Consider the following 20816-nt stretch of genomic DNA (forward strand, 5'->3'; position numbering starts at 1 on the left):
GATCAAGTTTAAAAAGGAGAGTGTTTGTTAAAAAAAAACTACTTTTGTTTGGTCGATGTCTCTGTTCAATAATTACCAGTTTTTGTTGTTTGGTCAATGTCTCTGTTCAACAATTATCAGATTTTGTTGCTTGGTTGATGTCTCTGTTCAACAATTACCAGATTTTGTTGTTAGGTCGATGTCTCTTTTCAACAATTACCAGATTTTGTTGTTTGGTTGATGTCTCTGTTCAACAATTACCAGTTTTTGTTGTTTGGTATATGTCTCTGTTCAATAAATACCATGTTTTGTTGTTTGGTCAATGTCTCTGTTCAACAATTATAGATAAACTCACCTTAGATACAGGACTACAACTTCGTACGCCACTGAGACGCGCGTTTCGTTTACAAAAGGCCCATCAGGGTTTCTACAATCAAACAAGTTAAAAAGACAAAACACAGCTTAGGAAATCTATTCCTTTGGTATAAAGTCCTTAGTAGTCGAAAAATTGAAAGTTTTGTAAACGGTTAGTTAAGAAGGCTCCGTTTTGAAGACCGTGCTTTGACCTATAATGGTTTACATTTACAAATCGTGACTTGGATGAAGAGTTGTCTCATTGGCACTCTCATACCACTTCTTCTTATATCAATCACTTTAAATATACCCATTTCTTTAAACTTTTATCAACTAAATCATAAATGAGTAATATTTAAAAAACAAAAACAAAAACAAAAAAAAACAAAGGTCTAATCAAAAAAATTTTGTGGAGTAACTTTATGAGAGTAGAACTGCCCTGTACAGTCAGGCGGTCAAACGGTAATTTTCGGCTACCATTAGCATAGAATTAATCAAAATTTTAATGTGATTCGTCAAAAAATCCGGCCTTATCATGGTTCGTCAGAGGTCTCAAATAATTATAGTTACCGTTTATTTTTTTTGGAAATAAATTAACGTGATTCGATCGTCAAAATCAGTCGATTTCTTTTAACGTCTTCAAGAAAGTGTACATTTTAATATCTTCATGCACCAAATGCAATGGTTTGAAACTTTCGAAGCGATGTGATTTTAGGATTACTATGTAAATATAGTTTTATTATTGTTCAAAGCAATTTTTGGCATATACAAATTATTGATAACGTGACATTAATGGATGTCACAGTGTTAGCTTGACAACAGGGTTAGATATAAAGATAAGATTCGTTGGAACTTTTAATTTCCCCAAGATATATCTGAGACTACTAGTCTTAGGATATATATATATATAGATTAAAAATTACACCACTCCAGACCCGTTTGTTTTCCACATAATTAATAAGGTCTGGAGTGGTGTAATTTTTAATCTACACCAATGTCCAATATTAGTTATATATAAAGTTGAATTCTTTAATTTGTCGTTTTTACCCGATGACGGCTGATAAATTGGACCTCGTAATTTTAGTATTATAGATATATATATTTGAAGTGATAATAACTGAAAATTCACTGACTGATTTTTTTATGATGGTGTAATAGGGTTCTTGCACAGAATAAAAGGATTCGTCAAGTTTAAAATGTTTTATTCATACGACATAAATAAATTAAACCATGTATATGGTACAAAGGTCTAACACCTGTTTGGAAACATCACCAGATTAATATAATATGAAGATATTCTGGTCCTGATTAATATGGAATAAGTGTCCAAAATATTAAACTATATAATTATTTTAAATATGGCTGCTATATGTAAAGCTTTCTCTCAAGGTATATCAAAAAGAGTGGCAAAAAACTATGAACTCAATGACTGTGACCAATAGTAGACACATGACTGACTGACTAATGAACCAGAAAAATAGAGTAGAACTGTACTAAGAAGATGTAAGATCATGTAAGAGAATAGAAGAATTGATGAACTCTTAATAAACATATAATAAAACTACTTATTAATTATTCTAAAAGAAAATAAATATAATGCTAATTAAGCACTCTACCACAATCGGGTCTTCACGGTTTGTTCATTATGGCCATGCTTAATGCCCTGTTGTCTGTAATGTACTAGTTTTGCTTTTATTAATACGAGTAAGTTTCATACATAAAGCACTAAACTGGTTAATAATATTAATACCATGACTCATATATATATATATACCATTATATGTTTCTCGACACGGCCATAATCTGGTGAGTGCTCCACATAATAATGGAGGAAAATACATATTACATGGGAACTGAATAACAGAACTGAACTTAACTGGTTACCACTTGATTGTGGAAGTTTTGACCTGATTAGTGGACATAGTATGGATCGATATATAAATTTAAACAATTCCACAACATATATGACATAAAGGATTTTAAAATATACCATTCCGCACGTGTTCTCAGTTAAGCTGCCCCCCCCTAATTGGACCTCATTCAGTGAACAAGATATAATATTGCATCAGCAGCAGCTGTTACGTAGTGGAAAAAGTTATTCTCAAGCAGTCAAGGTAAGAAATTTACACTGTTATTTTATATGAATCTCTTAAATATATGTAGAATAATTGAGAGTTTTACAAATATGGTCAAATTAGCAAATTGAAAAATAACACTTTGTAATGATTAAATAAACATCGTAATTTCTTACAAAAAAACACAGTTAAACAATGCAGACAGAGACATTGACATTGTACAGTTGTATACTTATTATTTCACACAAGTACCGGTATGTATAATGTAAACGACCGCTTTGATTCGAACTTCATGTGAACTCTGGTGCATGGATAGTTATTTCATTGTCTACTTATGCTTTTATTTGAGTCTTTATTTGGCATAATTTTTTTATTAGAGAAATTTATTATATAGTAGCTTAAATTTATGCAGGAACATATATTAGATATACTGTTCTCAGATTTATGACATTCATGTTTGTGTTGGCTGTTCAGTAATATTCTACAGTCACATATCTATATATCCAGATAAAGATGGTAAATAATCACACCTGTGTAAAATTTCCATCAAGAGCTAATTAATGCACAAATTATGATGATGTAATATTTGCCACTGGACACAAAGTATCAGACATGTAGTCAATCAACAATGATATGATATGTAAATATCCAAGGATATAAATGCCTTTAAAATATTAAAAATGTGATAATATTACTGTGTATACCAGTATTTTCAAAATAGATTCCTATTAAAAAAAAACTGTGCCCATACATGTATACTATAAAGAATGTAGATCTGCATTATAATAAAAGCACTTTCAACTGCAAGGCATATGATGTGTCTATGATGTTGTAAAATGACATACACTTTGAAGTGTAAAAAAAATATTATTAATAGCAAACACTTGGCATGCTACATTTTTTGTAAGTATAAAATATGATTTAAATGGATGAGGGGCCTGATGGGTTATTTTCGTTCTTTGTGATTGGCTTTTTCTGCTATCTTGATCCGTTTTTTTGAATTTTCTTGATCCGTGATGATGGAAATTTATTTTCTGTGAATCGTGATTGACAAAAAAATCAACTCGTGAATTGTGATGAGACTCCCCATCAGGTCCCTCATGGATAGGTACATGTAGCAAGGTCACTGTTCATGTTTACTACCACCATGACCATATAAATTTATATAAAAGCCATTTATTTTTTTTTATTTTTTTTCTTAGAGTTTTTCCATCTATCAGTCATGTCAGTATCATGTCTATTCTCATTATATTAAATCCTATTATTAAAGAGTATTAAAGATAATAGCTTAAAATATTTTAACTTTTTAAATGGGTCAAATAAATATGTCAGTACAGTATACAAAGTTAGGATATATACAATTGAATTATTGTTTAAAACCTTAAACCTGTAAAATAACATCACATTTGAATGAAGTATGAATACGGTGTCTTCAACCTATGCCAACATTTGATAAAAATATATTCAACCTATGCCTACAAACAAAATACAATAGGTGTTGTTATAACAATTATTAATTAATAAAAGGTAAAATACAGTCAGAATATTTAAGCATTAAATATTACTCTTTAAAAATTCACAAACAAAAATAAAGTATTTGCAAAATTGTGTTGTAGTAAAAAATGGAACTATAAACAAATTCTAAAAAGACAAAAATTGTAAAATAAAACACTTGATACTAGCAAAATTGAGTTGAAATAAATATTAAATTATTATAATTATAAAATAAGACTAAATTTATAAAATCAATCGCATAACAATACTTGAGAAAAAAAGAGACCAAAAAATGTTTCAATTGTGCAATTCTTTTTTTATTTTATTTTTCATTATTTTGTTGTATTAAATACTTTAACAAGCAACAAAATATACAAATATTACATACTTTAACAGAAACCTTTTTTTAAATCAAATTAATTTTGCAATATAAAATTTAAAAATTAAAAAAAAAATGATTTCAAGTTTGGTTCATTTATAGGCAGCAACTTTCCAGTTGTACAGTACACTATTTATTTACTTTGTTTTACGGGTAGTTTAGAAAATTCAAGTACTCTGTTTGTTTTTATTCAAATAAAATATATTGAGTTGTAAGCTTCTGTCCAAGTTTGGTACAAATCCAGGATAAATTTTAAAAACTTTAACAATAGAATATAGTATCATTGCAGAAAAACTAAGGCCTTTTATAAGTAAAATACGGAAAAATGGATTTTTTGTTTTACAAAATTTAGTTCTGGATACTACAATGTATGTAATGATCACAAACAAGCTTCTGTTCAAGTTTGGTACAAATCCAGGATAATTGAAGAAAGTTGTTAATTTTTTTAAAACTTTAACCACAGAGCGAATGTAATGTTTCCTGGCAGAAACACTTAGTCCTTTTATAAGCAAAATACAGAAAAAATGGGTTTTTTGTTGTACAAAAAATACTTCTGGATACTATCTTATGATCATAAAAAAGCTTCTGTCCAAGTTTGGTAGAAATCCAGAATAGTTTAAGAAAGTTATTATTCAAATTTCAGAATAGTTTAAGAAAGTTATTATTAAAATTTCAAAAACTTTAACCACAGAGTGAATATTTGTGGACGCCGCCACCGCTGACGCCGACGGAATGTAGGATCGCTATGTCTCGTTTTTTTACTAAATGATAACAACATAACACCAGCTGCTTGTGCAGATGCAGCATCAATTCATATCTTACAGTATGACTTTTGAGGCAATCATATTAGTGAAATTTGTCTTATTCTCTGAATGTGTTGGAATTAATAGTGAACATTTAAAATAGATATTTTACATGAGTCAGTATCTATGAAATTCATGAGTTTCAATAGTGGTGTATGCCATTGTATTTGAAGGAATCTATTTGACATAAAATTGAATATTTTTATCATATATCTCTATATTTTTCATGAAAATGACACTCATAGATATTCAATATGATTAGATGATTGTTCCTTAAATAAAAATTCATAAAATCCCCCCCCCCCCCCTTTATTTCATTATACTAGTTTTAAACTTATTCCTTTATGAAATAGAGATCCTCAACACACACAATTACCTACATTTTCACTAGTACTTGTTAAAGAAATTGTATATTGAGTAAACATCAACGCTAGGTTTAAACTGGTTGTAGATTGATTAGCCCCTAATTAATTTATGTTTTTATAACACTTAATCTGTAACAAATTATTCAACCTATGCCAACATTTTTTCACACAATTTTATACCTAAATTTCAAAATGTTGGCATAGGTTGAATGAACCATGAATACAAACATTAATGGTATATAAATGGCAACCTAAGAAGATATAAGGTGAGAAGTTTAACATTTAAAGGTAATTTATAAAGAAAGAAGATGACACGCAATAACTTAACCATGTTAATTTTTGTTATTCCCTATGCCAAGGATGTTTATTAGTTATACATCCTTGCCTATGTATTGACATGGAAAATAAACATCACACACCACAAGAAATATATATGACAAATGTATGATATTGTATGTCTCTGTTTAAATCTAACAAAGACGAACACTATCATATATTACTTGTGGTGTTTGATATGGTGAATTCAGTCTGCGCCATCTAGTCATCTCCTAGTCCGGACACTCAATAACAAGAATTGTCCCTATATGACTATATAAAATTTTGAAATTTTTCACCAGTCCGAATTAATATTTACTAGTCTGGGGCATCGGACTAGTGGCTAACGGTGCAGACTGGGTGATGACTTGTTGATGGCCATAAGAATAAAAGAGAGTAGTTTAATTGGGGAAATGGGAGGGAGGGATTGGATATTTTGCAAAAAAGTGATTCTTTAATTTGTATAAGTAAATTTTTAAATAAAAAATCAACAATACACATTTTTGTTGCTGATTATAGGTTTAATTTTTCCAATGTGTGCTGTGCATTGTAAATATGTTTGATGATGACTTTTATTATTTCCCAAACCAGACATGTAATTTTAAAGTACATGTAAAGTCTGGTCAAAGTCCACAAAACAACATCTCATGAACCAAATTTGTGAATGTAAAACATGGGGAGAAGGGATAAATAAATGTTATAGAGGGTCATTATATGCTATGTGATTCTTATGAGAATATTTTTGTTTGTTTTAAGCATAACCCAGAATGTTGAGTAAATTAGTAAGACAGCCATTGGCATGTGCAGTCAGACAGGTGTGTGCACAGGGATCAGGTGTCAGAACAATTGCCACACAGACCAAAAAGTCAGAGGAAGTGTTTAAAAGGGAGGACAAGTTTGGTGCTCATAATTATCATCCCTTACCAGTAGCTCTGGAAAAGGGAGAAGGTATATTTATGTATTGGTGCTCATAATTCATTATCAACCCTTTAATTTATAAAATGTAGAAAAAAAATCAGGGCTTTTGTTGTCCTATTGCTGGAAACAATTGTTTATTTTAATTCAGTTTGATGAGTATCACCTTATATTGTGGATATAAATGAAGGCAACAGTAGTATACAAATGTTTTAAAGTCCTAAATCGATTTAGAGTAAACAAATCCCAGTTACAAACTAAAAGAGGGAAACATATCAACTAAAAGAGGAAAACACACGAAGTAGTACAGTCAAGCTAGCATAAATTTGACCCCAACCTTGAAGTAATTGCAACAGAAGATTTTAATCTTTAGCATTATACCCTAAATACATGAAATATACACAGTAAAAAGTCTCAAAAAATCTAACTTCAGGAAAACTAAAAAATCATGATTTTAAAATTTCTATGAAGATTTGCATTGATATGGGAGATAACTTGGCAAAAGAGGCAGAAATATCATTAAAAATAAATGCAAAATTATAACTACTGCTTCTATTCAACAGAATGTATTGATTCTTGATAAGGTGTCTTCATATCTTTTATCAAGCTTCAATCTAGATTCCATAATTCATTAGTTGACCATTTATTAGATTTTTCATTTTCTTTTAACAAGGTAGATGTGAACAAATATAATTTACAGATATAAACAATATTAGATATTCACATTTGTTTTTTTGAAATGGTCACAAATCCATGAATTTGCAATTTCCTTAATGAAAATTGTGCAAAAAATTAAAAATACCCTTAACGCTTCAGTTTTGTACATTTCATGAGCAGAAGTTTATATAATGTTGTCAAATACATGTATGTACTTAATACCCCATCAAAGTATCATATTTTACATGAATTTTAAGAAAATCAACCAAACACTGACTTAAAAAAGAGTCATATTGTGGAGTTATCTCCCATTCCAATGTTAATTTCCGTAAGAAATTGAAAATGCAAAATTTCAGTTTTCCTCAAGTTAGATTTTATGGGACTTTTTTCTGTGTATATTTGGGGCGTAATGCTGTAGATTAGAACTAAAACATTTTCTGTTGCAATTAGTTTGAGGTTCAAACTTAGTTTGACTGGACAAAAGGAACAACAGGAACACTGAATTGCAACAAAAATAATCTGGAACATTAAATAAAGAAAACAGTTATTGAAAAGAGAGAGAAAATGCAAAAGCTTCTAATATTGTATATATCAACTATTGTCAGGTTTTGAATAGAGTGCAGAATATAATTGATAGGTCTTGTGAAATTATCGATGTATTTGAACTTTGCTCTTTCTTGATTTGTACAGGTTGTTTTGTTTGGGATGTAGAAGGCAACAGATACTTCGACTATCTAAGTGCATATAGTGCATGTAATCAAGGACATTGTCATCCAAAGATTGTCAAGGCATTAAACGACCAAGCATCCAAGTTAACCTTGACCTCAAGAGCATTCTACAATGATGTGTTGGGAGAATTTGAGGAATATATCACAAAAATGTTCAAGTATGATAAAGTACTTCCAATGAATACAGGTTTGTGTTTACACTTGAAGATAAAGCTTAGATATTTTTCCTGCATTTAAGGATGTACTTAGGTGAAATAAAATAAATCAAGAATTTAAAGTTGATACTATAAGTCAGAAGAGCATTAGTTAAGGAACAAAATAAGCTAAACATATTGATAGGTCATGGGGCTCCTTTGCAAGGTATTTGATTTTTATATGAACGCAAAAATTGAAAATGTTTAGGTCATATATTGGTATGACGTTGGCGTCATCGTCTTCGTCCGAAGACATTTGGTTTTCGCATTATAACTTTAGTATAAGTAGATAGAAATCTATGAAATTTAAACACAAGGTTTATGACCATAAAAGGAAGGTTAGGATTGGTTTTAGGAGTTTTGGTCCCAACAGTTTAGGAATTAGGGGCCAAAAAGGGCCCAAATAAGCATTTTTCTTGGTTTTCGCACAATAACTTTAGTATTTAAGTAAACAGAAATCTGTGAAATTTTAACGCAAGGTTTATGACCACACAAGGAAGGTTGGGATTGATTTTGGGAGTTTTGGTCCCAACAGTTTAGGAATTAGGGGCCAAAAGGGTCCAAAATTAAACTTTGTTTGATTTCATCAAAAAATGAATAAATGGGGTTCTTTAATATCATGAATATGCTGAATCTAACCATGTGTTTAGATTTTTAATATTTGGGCCCAGTTATCAAATTGGTCCACATTGAGGTCTAAAGGGTCTGAAATTGAACATTATTTGATTTCATCAAAAATTGAATTCTTGGGGTTCTATGATATGACATAACATGTGGTATGATTGTCAAAAAAAATGTGATGATTATCCATTAGAGACTAGGCCAAATGAAGTAGATTTTAAAAAATGCAAGCAACTATAGGTGTCCTTTATAAGTAGGCCATTAAAGGCTTCCACATGCCAAAATGTAAACAATTCAAACAAGAAAACCAATGGACTTATAAATGTGCAAAAGAATAAATCGATATTTATTAAAAGACTGCAATTAATAACATCCAGGCCACTGAGATATAGGGTTGAACATATTTGAGAGGAGTTCACTATATGTATGCAAATTTACTCAACTTAAGGTCAAGTTACAGTAAATGGGCTATGTCACAGATTTCAGTAAAATTTGACATACAAGTCTGGCTCGATGAACTTCAACTGAAAATCGAAAAAATAATGCATTTATCTCATTTATCATCAGAAATATTACTGATTGAATTTCTACAAAATTGGTGAATATTTGTATAGAAAGCACATAAAATCTGCAAAAAATCTTCTAAAATTTGACTTAAAATTGCCAAATTTCTAATTCCGCTCCATAGATTTGTTTTAAAAAACTATATGTTGTTGATACATAAATTTCCGTTATAATGGTGCAAAATAAAGGTAGGGTCACTGACTTCGTTTTTACGTTATAAATCATTCAAAGTTGTGTTCTTTGTGAAAAATTCCAATAAAACGTTGAAATAATCGTAACATTGCCGCGATGCAGGCTGTAAAACATATATTTTTGACGTTTTTCACTATCAACTCGGTAAGACATTGATTTTTAGACAAAAAGAAAAGTCAGTCACCATATGAATTTTTTATTTCATGAAAACAGTAATGTATGTGGCAACAACATATAGATCTATGGAGTAGAATTAGAGATTTGGCGATTTTAAGACAAATTTTATATGTTTTTTCGCCGAATTTTACATGTTTTATGTTCTTTCTATACAAAAATTCACCAATGTTTAATGAAATCAATCTGCAATATTTCAGATAATAAAAGAGATAAATGCATTATTTTTTTTATATTCAGTTGTAGTTCACCCAGCCAAGGTTGCATGCAAAATCTTAGCAAGATCAGCGACATAGCTCATTTACTATTCCTTGACCTTAAACTAACGATTAATAGTTTAATTTGTTCTGTATGCCCAAGCTGAAAAATGTTCAGATTTTCCATTTTCAAAAGATTCTTTCAATTTCAATGATTTTAGGAGTAGAAGGAGGAGAAACAGCCTGTAAATTAGCCAGGAAGTGGGCATATAATGTAAAGAAAGTTCCAGATAACCAAGCAAAAATTGTGTTTGCTGCTGGTAATTTTTGGGGTCGTACCCTAGCTGCTATCTCATCATCTACAGACCCTTCAAGCTACTCTGGCTTTGGACCATACATGCCAGGATTTGGCATGGTACCATATGATGATTTAGGTTCTCTTGAGGTAGATACATTCAATCTTTCTGATTATCTGATAATGTTATTGTGTCTCCTCTGTGGAGTTCTTATCAATTTACAGATGTATTGCCCCTTAAAGGTTAAAAGGAGCTTGAACCCCTGTATTTAACTTTTCATTGAAAGCTGTTATAAAGTTTACTGCCAGCATTTTGCAATCAGATTTGATTTAGTTATTTATGATGACTGTCCCCAATGGGGACTTAAATGCTTTAACAACTAAAACAGGAACTTTTCATTTCAAGTTGGATTGGTTTTCTACTTCAATTTCTCAGAATTTCTTAATAGAACTGTTGAAGTATCAATTTTCTACATGGTCAATTTGTTACTGCATTCAGCATATTACTTTTCCATGCAAAACTAGGTACATGCTTGGAAATTTCTTCATCTTCTTTAAGACTTCTGGTTAATAATACAACTGTCACTATGACTATATATAGAAAAGGTATTTTTATAAATCTAGACAAGTGTGTCAGTACCTGATTCTATCAAACTGAGGTTAAACAATACATTTAATCCACCATTTTCTACATTTGAAAATGCCTGTACCAAGTCAGGAATATGACATTTCTTGTTCATTCGTTTTTGATGTGTTATGTTATTTGATTTTGCCATGTGATTATGGACTTTTTGAATTCATTTTCCTCAAGTTCAGTATTTTTGTGATTTTACTTTTTATTATCTCAATTTATTTCTGAGATCTGTTATAAAAATGCTCTAATCACAGCCATGACAAATTTTTATCTTTGCAACTGCTAATTATAAGAATTAAAATGCAATGAAATTTTTTTGAAAATTTAATGTAGATTTATAAAATAAAGGTTCAATGGGATGGAAAGTGACAAATGTTTACCATGGACATTAAAACAATTTTAGTAATACAGGCTTTTTGGGGCTTCTTTAATGGCCAATTTTTATTGTAGAGAGAATTCCAAGATCCCAATGTATGTGCCTTTATGGTGGAGCCAATCCAAGGAGAAGCTGGTGTGGTTGTTCCATCTGAGGGATACCTGAAAGGGGTTAGAGATCTGTGTACTAAGTATAATGTTCTATGGATTGCTGATGAGGTTCAGACAGGTCTATGTAGAACAGGAAAGTGAGTAGATGTTCACTATGTATACATACTAATTGTTTTCAGGGGTGGAATCTAAACCTTACCATATATATATATATATTATCCAGGGAGTCCAGTAAATGTTAGTTTGATTGAGTCAAAAACAATACTGAAAAAAAATGTTAAAAAAATTAAGGTCCTTTTAACTGTCCAAAAACATCCTGAGTAAAATCATCAATTTCACCATCTTTTGGAGTGTTTTTTATGTTTGATCCTAAAGTAGGATGCTATCTCATTGATTATCCATATCTCATGTATTTTTGATTGGTTGCATACTCATAATTACATGGCTAAAACTGAAGAAATTATAACCTGATCTTTTATGTATGTCACAACTAAAACAAGGGAAATGTTAGATCTTCAAAACTACTTAAACCCCTTTAAATTTGACAGATTAAGAGCTCAAAATACATTGTATTGTATAGAACCTTGTCTATTGATTATGATTGTATGTTGCCCTTTGTTGACAGTCTTTTGGTTATTATTGTTGTTGAATTTCTGTCTCAATCACATTTTCCCTAATCTCCTTTTAGTCATACTAAGTAGACATTTTTTTTGTCTTGATGATGACAATTACAAACAAAGATCCTTGGCTAACAACTGTCAACATACCCAAATGACAGAATAATAAGAGAAAAACAAAAAAAAGCCTCAGTAAAATTTTTCACCAGATGAGGTGTTCAGTCTCTTATTTTCTGAATACCTTATAGTATACCTAAGGCAGTAAGGACAAATTAAATGGCATGACAGGAATATTTTTTTAGTTTGTACTTTAACTTTTGTAATCGATTGTTGAGTTTGTGTAACAAAAAAAAGGTTTCATAATGTTTTGCATAGAACATTATGATGATAGTTTTGATTATTTATTTCAGAATGTTGTGTGTAGAACACAGTGGTGTAAGACCAGACATGTTAGTATTAGGCAAAGCTTTATCTGGAGGTATATTTCCTGTAAGTATTTCAATGTTTCTATTCTATCACTTCCTTAAGCATGTTAAGGTTTGATTTATAGTTTTCTGCTTCCAGCTGAAAAGACGAGATATTTTCGATTTAGGAGCAATAATGTGAAATATGAAGTATAGATTGTCAATGTTTGGATTGGTTGGGTTTAAGTTCTAAGGATATTTGTTGGTAGTCCTAAGGGTAGTATGTTAAAAGTCATAAATAGCAACCTTTACCATAGATTTTTTTCTGCTAGATATGGAAAAGATCTTTATGTAAAACTGTTGCTCATTTGGTTTCTACCAAGAAGTATGAGTTAAGTGGTCATTTTATGTCAAATGTGTCAATTTAACATGTCTATGATATCATGGTTTAATTATTCAACCAGACTGGGCCATTCTCGACTCAATTTCGAAAGTATTAAAGAAATTAATATTTTTGGCAATTTCAGATTCCAAATAATTCCCCCTTTTCAATCTTCAATATAATTGAGATAATGATCTTATATTACATTTGTATTATATAATAAGTACTAATATTTACAAACATCAGAAGTTTAAAAATGGTTGTATACAGAGTGTTGAGACATCCTGTAATACAATTGAGAATGAAAATTGGGATTACGTCAACAATTTAACAAACATTTCAGACAATTTTTTTTTTTATAGGTGTCAGCAGTATTAGCAGATGATGAAGTAATGTTAACGATAAAACCAGGAGAACATGGGTCTACATATGGAGGAAATCCTTTAGGGTGTAAAGTAGCAATAGCTTCATTAGAGGTTAGTTTTTATAAGCCAATCAAAGGCTGCACTTGTTATGGTATACCACTGGAGTCCATCAATGTGTCTGTTTGTCAACAATTCATACAATAACTCAAAGTTACTTCAACCAATTCTTGTGGAATTTTTGTTATTTCTTAAATTTTTTTAAGCTAGAAAAAGTTTTGTATTCCAGCAGCTCATTATGTGGTAAGTGTCCCCTCCTGTAAGAAGCTTACTGATTAAGTTGTTAAAGACTCTTGGAAAGGCAACACTAGCTTCATTAAATAAATTATTCATTCTGTATATCCTTGCATTTCTTGGTTAAAGATGATTTGATAATTTTTCTTGATCTAGGTTTTACTTGAAGAGAAACTAGCAGATAATGCCGCCAAACTGGGAGAAATGTTAAGAAAAGAATTAAACACACTTCCTAAAGAGGTTGTCAAGGTCGTAAGAGGAAAAGGATTATTGAATGCTATTGTGATAAGTGAAAGTGAGTATATTTTAAGGATTTATTTTAAATTCAATATGCGAATAGGCTGGAAACATATATGACATCTATACATGATTGGCCATGATGTAAATACAAACTAGTTATGAAACTATGCCATGAATGTTAAATTGTGATTAAATAAGTCTACCTTTGGAAATTGCAAACATTTTATGTCCAATATTGTGAAATCGTCTATGATATCAAACAACTACAGTTAGGACCCCCTCTAATAAAATTGAGAATGGAAATGGGGAATGTGTCAAAGAGACAACAACCCGACCATAGAAAAAACAACAGCAGAAGGTCACTAACAGGTCTTCAATTTAGCGAGACATTCCCGCACCCCCGGAGGCGTCCTTCAGCTGGCCCCTAAACAAATATATACTAGTTCAGTGATAATATAATGTAAGTCTGTGTTGCCCAATTTTAGATAAGCAAAAATAACAAAAGCAGCAACGATACTTAATAAAACAGAGATGATATTTTTTGTACATATACTAATGGGAAACTAGGATTTTGTTGTAAATTGTGATAAAGACACCCAAGTTTTTTTTACAGAAAATCTACAGATTTTATCACTGAGATTTTTGTTATACAACTTTAAACATTATGGTTTACTCACTTGTTTGTACTTGTTTTCACTAATTTTTAAATTCAAACAATTGTTATAGTTCGTTTGACTTCTATAAATCTTCAAAAAATAATTCTTAAAATTTCATTTTTAAAGATAAATATTTTTTTTCTTCATGTATGTTAATGTATGATATATACGAACTCTGACTATGCATATCATAATTTTAAACCTATAATCAAAAAAGTTACTCATTAGGTCTCTATGTTACTTCAATTTATTTTAATATAAAATACTCAATGGAGTACGTATGAGTAGTGTAACAGCCTTCCATTCAAAACAAAAACATTAGACATGTGCTCTAAACCTGTTTTATTGTACCATGTGACTTTACCCATTTAAATAACTCTGGTCATGTGTGCATGCTTTTGTATTTCTCATTGAATACAGAAAGCTCAGTAATCACATGACCAGAGTTATTTAAATGAGTAAAGTCACATGGTACAATAAAACAGGTTTAGAGCACATGTCTAATGTTTTTGTTTTGAATGGAAGGCTGTTACACTACTCATACGTACTCCATTGAGTATTTTATATTAAAATAAATTGAAGTAACATAGAGACCTAATGAGTAACTTTTTTGATTATAGGTTTAAAATTATGATATACATAGTCAGAGTTCGTATATATCATACATTAACATACATGAAGAAAAAAAATATTTATCTTTAAAAATGAAATTTTAATAATTATTTTTTGAAGATTTATAGAAGTCAAACGGACTATAAGTGAAATCAATAGTAACACTGCACGCAGGCATCTTCTATTGATAAAGTAACAAATTGTCAGGTAAAGGCTTTCAAAAGGAAAGGCTGTGGATTTTTCTATAAAATTCCAATATGTTTAGGGGACATATAAATCATTTGATTTGAAATGGAAGGGATTTGCAAAATGAAAATCCTGATCTGTGATCTGGTAAGAGCTGAAATTCAATAACCTTGCATAGATAGCATAGATAGGATGGAAAAAAATATTCTGTAACACAAAAGAAAAACTCTTGCCACCCCTTCACCCCCACCTCCCTTTTATGCTTAAAAATTAAAGTCAAAAGGTTTTCTACTTCACTCTTTTCATTGCTAAGTGTTAAAACTCAGATTAATTAACATTTCATTATATTTTTACAGGATTTGATGCATGGGAAGTATGCATGAGACTTAGAGACAATGGATTACTAGCTAAACCTACACATGGTGACATCATTAGATTTGCCCCACCCCTTGTAATGAACGAAGAACAGTTAATGGAATCAGTGAACATTATAAAATCTACTGTGATGTCCTTTAATTAGAAAACTTTAGTGATTTTGATTGTTTTAGGTCATATAATTGCTTATTATTGAAAAAAAAATTACTTATAGACTTATTTTGATTCAATCAAGAAATGTTGCCAATATTTGGCGACATTAAATAATTTGAAGGGAAAAATCTGTGTCATTTGAAAGAAAGTACATTATTTGCAGTACTTTTCTTGGTTTTACAATATGAAAAATTACACAGAATTATTGATAAACTTAATGTTTCCCTTGAATGTGTATATCTTAAATTTTTGGTGTATGGACATCAGTCTTTTCATTATTTTTCTTTCCTTATACTCTATATATAGCTTGATTCGGATTTGTGATTGATTGAAAAGCTTAACTTATTTTTTTGTGCATCATTTTCTTGTTACATGTAATAGATCTGCAAACTGTTTAAACATCTGAAGTTATTTATATTTTGAATTTTGAATACCGTAGATCTTTTTGTAACACTGAAGTTTAATTTTCAGTGATGAAGACTTAATTGTTTTTTAATATAAAATGAATATTAGCGTTTGAATTCTTTTTTCTTTTATTTAATATTAAATTGAAATAAAAATTCAGAAAAATTATTATATTGATTTGTATATATCTGTTTTAGACTGAATGTTGAATTAAATGTGAAGATTTGGTTAAAAAGAAAACATTGATTTGTTTTGGATTTACTGCAAATTTCAGAAATTAAAATTGCATTTTAGTTTATGCATAAAACTTGACATTATAATGCCAAAGAATAATCATGGCAGTAAATGTATTTAAAATTTTGTCTGTTTTTCTATATCATGTGCATAAATTTATTTGTTTATCTCTTTTTATTGATTGGAGATAAATATTAACACTGATAAACACACATGATTTTTTTTTTTGAAAGGTCATGAAGAAGTGGCAATTACTATGAGTATAACTCATTTTTTATTTTGAATCTCATTACATCATTTATATTTCATTTGATTATGCTGTCTTGGAGAAATAAGTTATAATTTGCAAATTACTATGTCTATCATGGCATGTGTGGTAGACACAATATTTTGTGCATACAATATGTTATTTTGAAACCAAATGTATGTGTTTATCAAATAATGGATGTGGTGGAGAAATAAAAATACCTCATTTTTGTCTCAAATTATAAAATAGGCAGTCAAATGAAATTTTATTTATCGACAGTCATCAATATAGCTGACACATTTTTTTTACTGAAATTGATCTAGTCCAATTTATACTTAACTTATTTTTTTTTTAAATATCTATCAAACCATTAGCTTTATACATGTTAATTATTCATACATACTATGTATACTTATTGAATCTTACAATTCAAGTAAATATTAATGAAATCCAAATATGTTTGAAATCTCAATCTTTTTAAGGCTTGTTAATCATGAATATTTTGGCATTTTTCAGCATATGTAGTTAAGACTTTTCAAAACTTGACTAATCTGCAGGCAGTTATTTGTATGTTAGCATAAAGGTATTACAGAAAAAAACCAAAGACCATTGGTTATATTCCTCATACTTTTTCATTTCATGACCCATAAAATTTCCATTTTAGCAAGGCTTATTGACAAAATAATAGATTTCATAACAAAAACATACATTCCTTTCCTCCATTGACAATTTTTTTACACATACATGATTTGCATAGGATTTTTTCAATTAAAAGAAATTATCATGTTTAAAGTATCAATGCATCGCAAAAAGGAATATTTAATCAATGAAATTCCAGTCAGATATTCTCTTGAATACCCTTTTTATATTAGATACAAATTTTATTAGGTCTGATAAAGATTTTTTCCTAGGTAAGACGTTTCAACTGAGGCACTACACAGCCATCAAAAGGCGTCATTATGGAGTAAAGGGGGTGGCGTTGAAAAGTGTCATTATGGAGGAAAGGGTTTACATTTGCCGGATTGAATTTAATAAGATTTCTGCAGGACTAATGTTTTGTATGTAAGGTACAGCTCTTATACGTGATGCAAGATCCGGTCTTGTCAGATTGTCGTAAAATTGATATCAAAGTTAAGCATATATCATCAATGTCTCAGCAGGGTTTCGAAAACCTTCACAATTTGATTTTTAAGGGAGTGATGCCTTTTGATAAGTGCTATTTTTTGTATAGAATATTGAATTGTAAGTGCTATTAATTGTTTGGAAAATTGCATTTTTAGTGCTATTAAATGTATGGAAAATTGAATAGTAAGTGCTATCAAAACTACATATCTGGTTTAGATTTTTATGATATTTATATGAACAGTTCATATTAAAATTTTGTAATATGCAGTATTATTGGAAAGTTAAAATGTTGACACTACTTAGGTCATGTAAAAGCATAATTATTTTTTATACAAAATGTATTGAGCCAAATGTTTTATTGCATTTTTTTTCCAGAAATTTTAGAACGGTTTCTACTCATTGTCTACATTTAAACTTTTCTGTATTCATTAAAACCATCTGAATCAATGACATTGTGTTATCTTGTGATTACTGATTTTGATGGGGATTAGACATGTTTTGAAGCTAGCATCAGGAATGGTCAATATTGAAAGTTTACAAAGATTCATAATCTGTCGAATAAATGGTATCATATTCTGGTATTTTATTGACCACTTTCTCCAGACACTCTTGATGGTGGAAATAAAAATAAATCCAAGTTTGCCAAGCATATGTTTTGTTATATTTTTTTTAAACCACGGAAAAGGGGGTATACAGGTTTACCTTTGTCAATCTCTCTTGAATTCATTTATGTTACAATTTCCACAGCCACTACAAATCAGAGGTTTTTGGTATGTATAGCCATTCCTATTGGGAAATTAGACTGACACTTTTTTCAGATTTTCACTTTTCTACAACTGGCTTGCTTCCAACATATTTATTTTTCACAATATAGATGTTTAACAAATTGTTTCAATTTTTTCTCAACAACTACAGATCAAAAACATTGAAGATAAGATAAAAAATGAACAAATTAGGTGCATTATGGCATTTATTAGTTAAGATTCTAAGCAAGGTGTTGTTTAAATTTAATTAGGCTTAAAATTCAAGTAACACTACGTCATTGTTTAGAAAAAGTAAATATAACAGAGTCAATGTCATACAAAAAGAAACCCAAAACTCAACTCATTCTCAAGAAGAAATGAACTAGGACTGCATCATGTGAAAAACTTATCAGAATTATAATTAAATACGCCAGACACACATTTCTTATACTCAAGACCCATCCACAGAGCTTGAATTAAAAGAGTTAGAAGGCCAAAATCGAGACAAAGTTGAAGAGCATTGAACAAAAAAAAAACTTTCAAAAGTGTGCCGAATCTGGCTATTGGTATAGATAGAGCTTATGTTTTTTTATGTTCTACCTCGCTTTGCTCATCCAAACATAAATTATTTCTTATTCTATATAAAGAAACAACAAAGACTAATATAGCAGGAGATACACACCAAACAGTTTTAATTTAACAATTTTTTCAAAATACATATGCATCACTTGAATACTAAAGTCCATATTACATCATGCGTCAAATTATGCATCTTAACTGTTCATACTAATATCTACAAAAAGAAAATACAAAAGAATTAGGATGTATACAAAGCACAATATTACAATCTAAATTTAATAAAGTTGTTGAACAATTTTTGTGTGTGAAATCTCGATGAAATGAAATGAAAAGGGCGCGTAAAACAATTTATAAAGTCCGAAAACCGAATTTCTCAGTATTGTGCAGCAGAAATAGTAAGACATCTGAAAAAGAAAATACAAATACTTTTGAATGATTTTAATGTTTTAACAGCACCATAGCAAAATAATGTATATGATAACCGTACAAAAAAGTGTTTCCTCATTTATGTTCTCTTAACAAAATTAAAAGTGAGGTAAGTGTACGTTTCACTTCCTTAACCTATTTATTTCGCATTTGTATGGGTTAGTGATCAGTGTAGTTTCTGATTTTGACATCAATTTCATGGTTAATTGGTCAAAGTTACGAATTTTGTGTTTCAACCAGTCTTTTTAGATATTATAAGCAATTATAGATCAACTATATTTGGTGTATAGCATGATTGTAAGGTGAACAGCTCTCGAAGTGTTTATCTGAACTTGACACTAAACGCAATACTATTTTGTTTATGAATCTATACCGTGTTTTGTGCAGGTCTGTCGGGCATGGTTTATCTGGTCTTGCCTTTATTTTCATTGCTCATTTGTTGAACTTTTCTTGTTTAGGTCTGTTGTTTAAAAGTGCTGGATTAATTTATGGCGTTCTTGTATGTCTGGCAGGGCTTATCTGGTTTTGTTTCCGTGTATACATGCATCCATGATAATGTGAATTTTCAGTAATACTTGTACAAATTTAAACCCCTCTTGACCTTCAACACAAATGCAATCATGATCAGTTAAGCAGGCGAGACATTTCAGCAATAACATGAACTTGGCAAATAGCTATGAGTAATATGACAATTGTATTTGGTATTTAGATTGACTGCAATGTATATAGGTCTTTCAAACATGTTTGGGTTTTACCTGACAGTGACCTCATTACAAAGTTCAGCGATTCAAGTTTTTAGGATTATGTTTGCTTCTTATGGAAAAAAAAATGAATAAAAAATAGTCGATAATGATCGATAATATCCTATTGACAAAATGACTGAAATCATTTTCATGGACATTTGGATCAACATTAAGAATTTTTTCATTAGGATTGTTTCCTAGATACCATGTTGAAGTAGCATATTTGACAATATACAAGTTTGCGTTGCCATCCTAGCTCTGAAACCTGTTTCTCAAAAATATTTATTTTTTAAAACAAAATCTACATTAATCCCATAGATTACATACAATATTTCACACACACACACACGCATAAAATCGATATTCCGCACAACAATTATACACAATTTTATCAATTTCCTTCCTATCCATATGAACAATTGTGTTTTGCGTTCATAAAATGTATTAGTAAAACCTTTACCATTGTTGAACATTTTTTTCGAAAATAATAATTTGCACAGCCATCATATTTTAAAATGGGTTTATATGATTACATCATAAATTTGATGCTTGATGTTGCCTATTCACAGCAAATGTGTCATAAATAAGGATGGAGACTATGAGCAGGATTGC

At 30.0% G+C, this 20816-nt stretch overlaps 1 protein-coding gene across 1 annotated transcript; it reads left to right on the forward strand.

The window, feature by feature from the left end:
• Positions 1-2105: 2105 nt before the first annotated feature.
• On the forward strand, positions 2106-18160 carry LOC139521717 (ornithine aminotransferase, mitochondrial-like). Its single transcript, XM_071315275.1, has 9 exons — positions 2106-2447; positions 6521-6712; positions 8027-8251; positions 10228-10451; positions 11386-11558; positions 12449-12527; positions 13187-13300; positions 13637-13775; positions 15531-18160. The coding sequence occupies exons 2-9, from the start codon at positions 6532-6534 to the stop codon at positions 15692-15694; spliced, it is 1299 nt and encodes a 432-aa protein (XP_071171376.1). The 5' UTR covers positions 2106-2447; positions 6521-6531; the 3' UTR covers positions 15695-18160.
• The last annotated feature ends 2656 nt before the right edge of the window (positions 18161-20816 follow it).

Source organism: Mytilus edulis, chromosome 4, assembly GCF_963676685.1.
Source record: "Mytilus edulis chromosome 4, xbMytEdul2.2, whole genome shotgun sequence".
Lineage (NCBI taxonomy): Eukaryota > Metazoa > Mollusca > Bivalvia > Mytilida > Mytilidae > Mytilus > Mytilus edulis.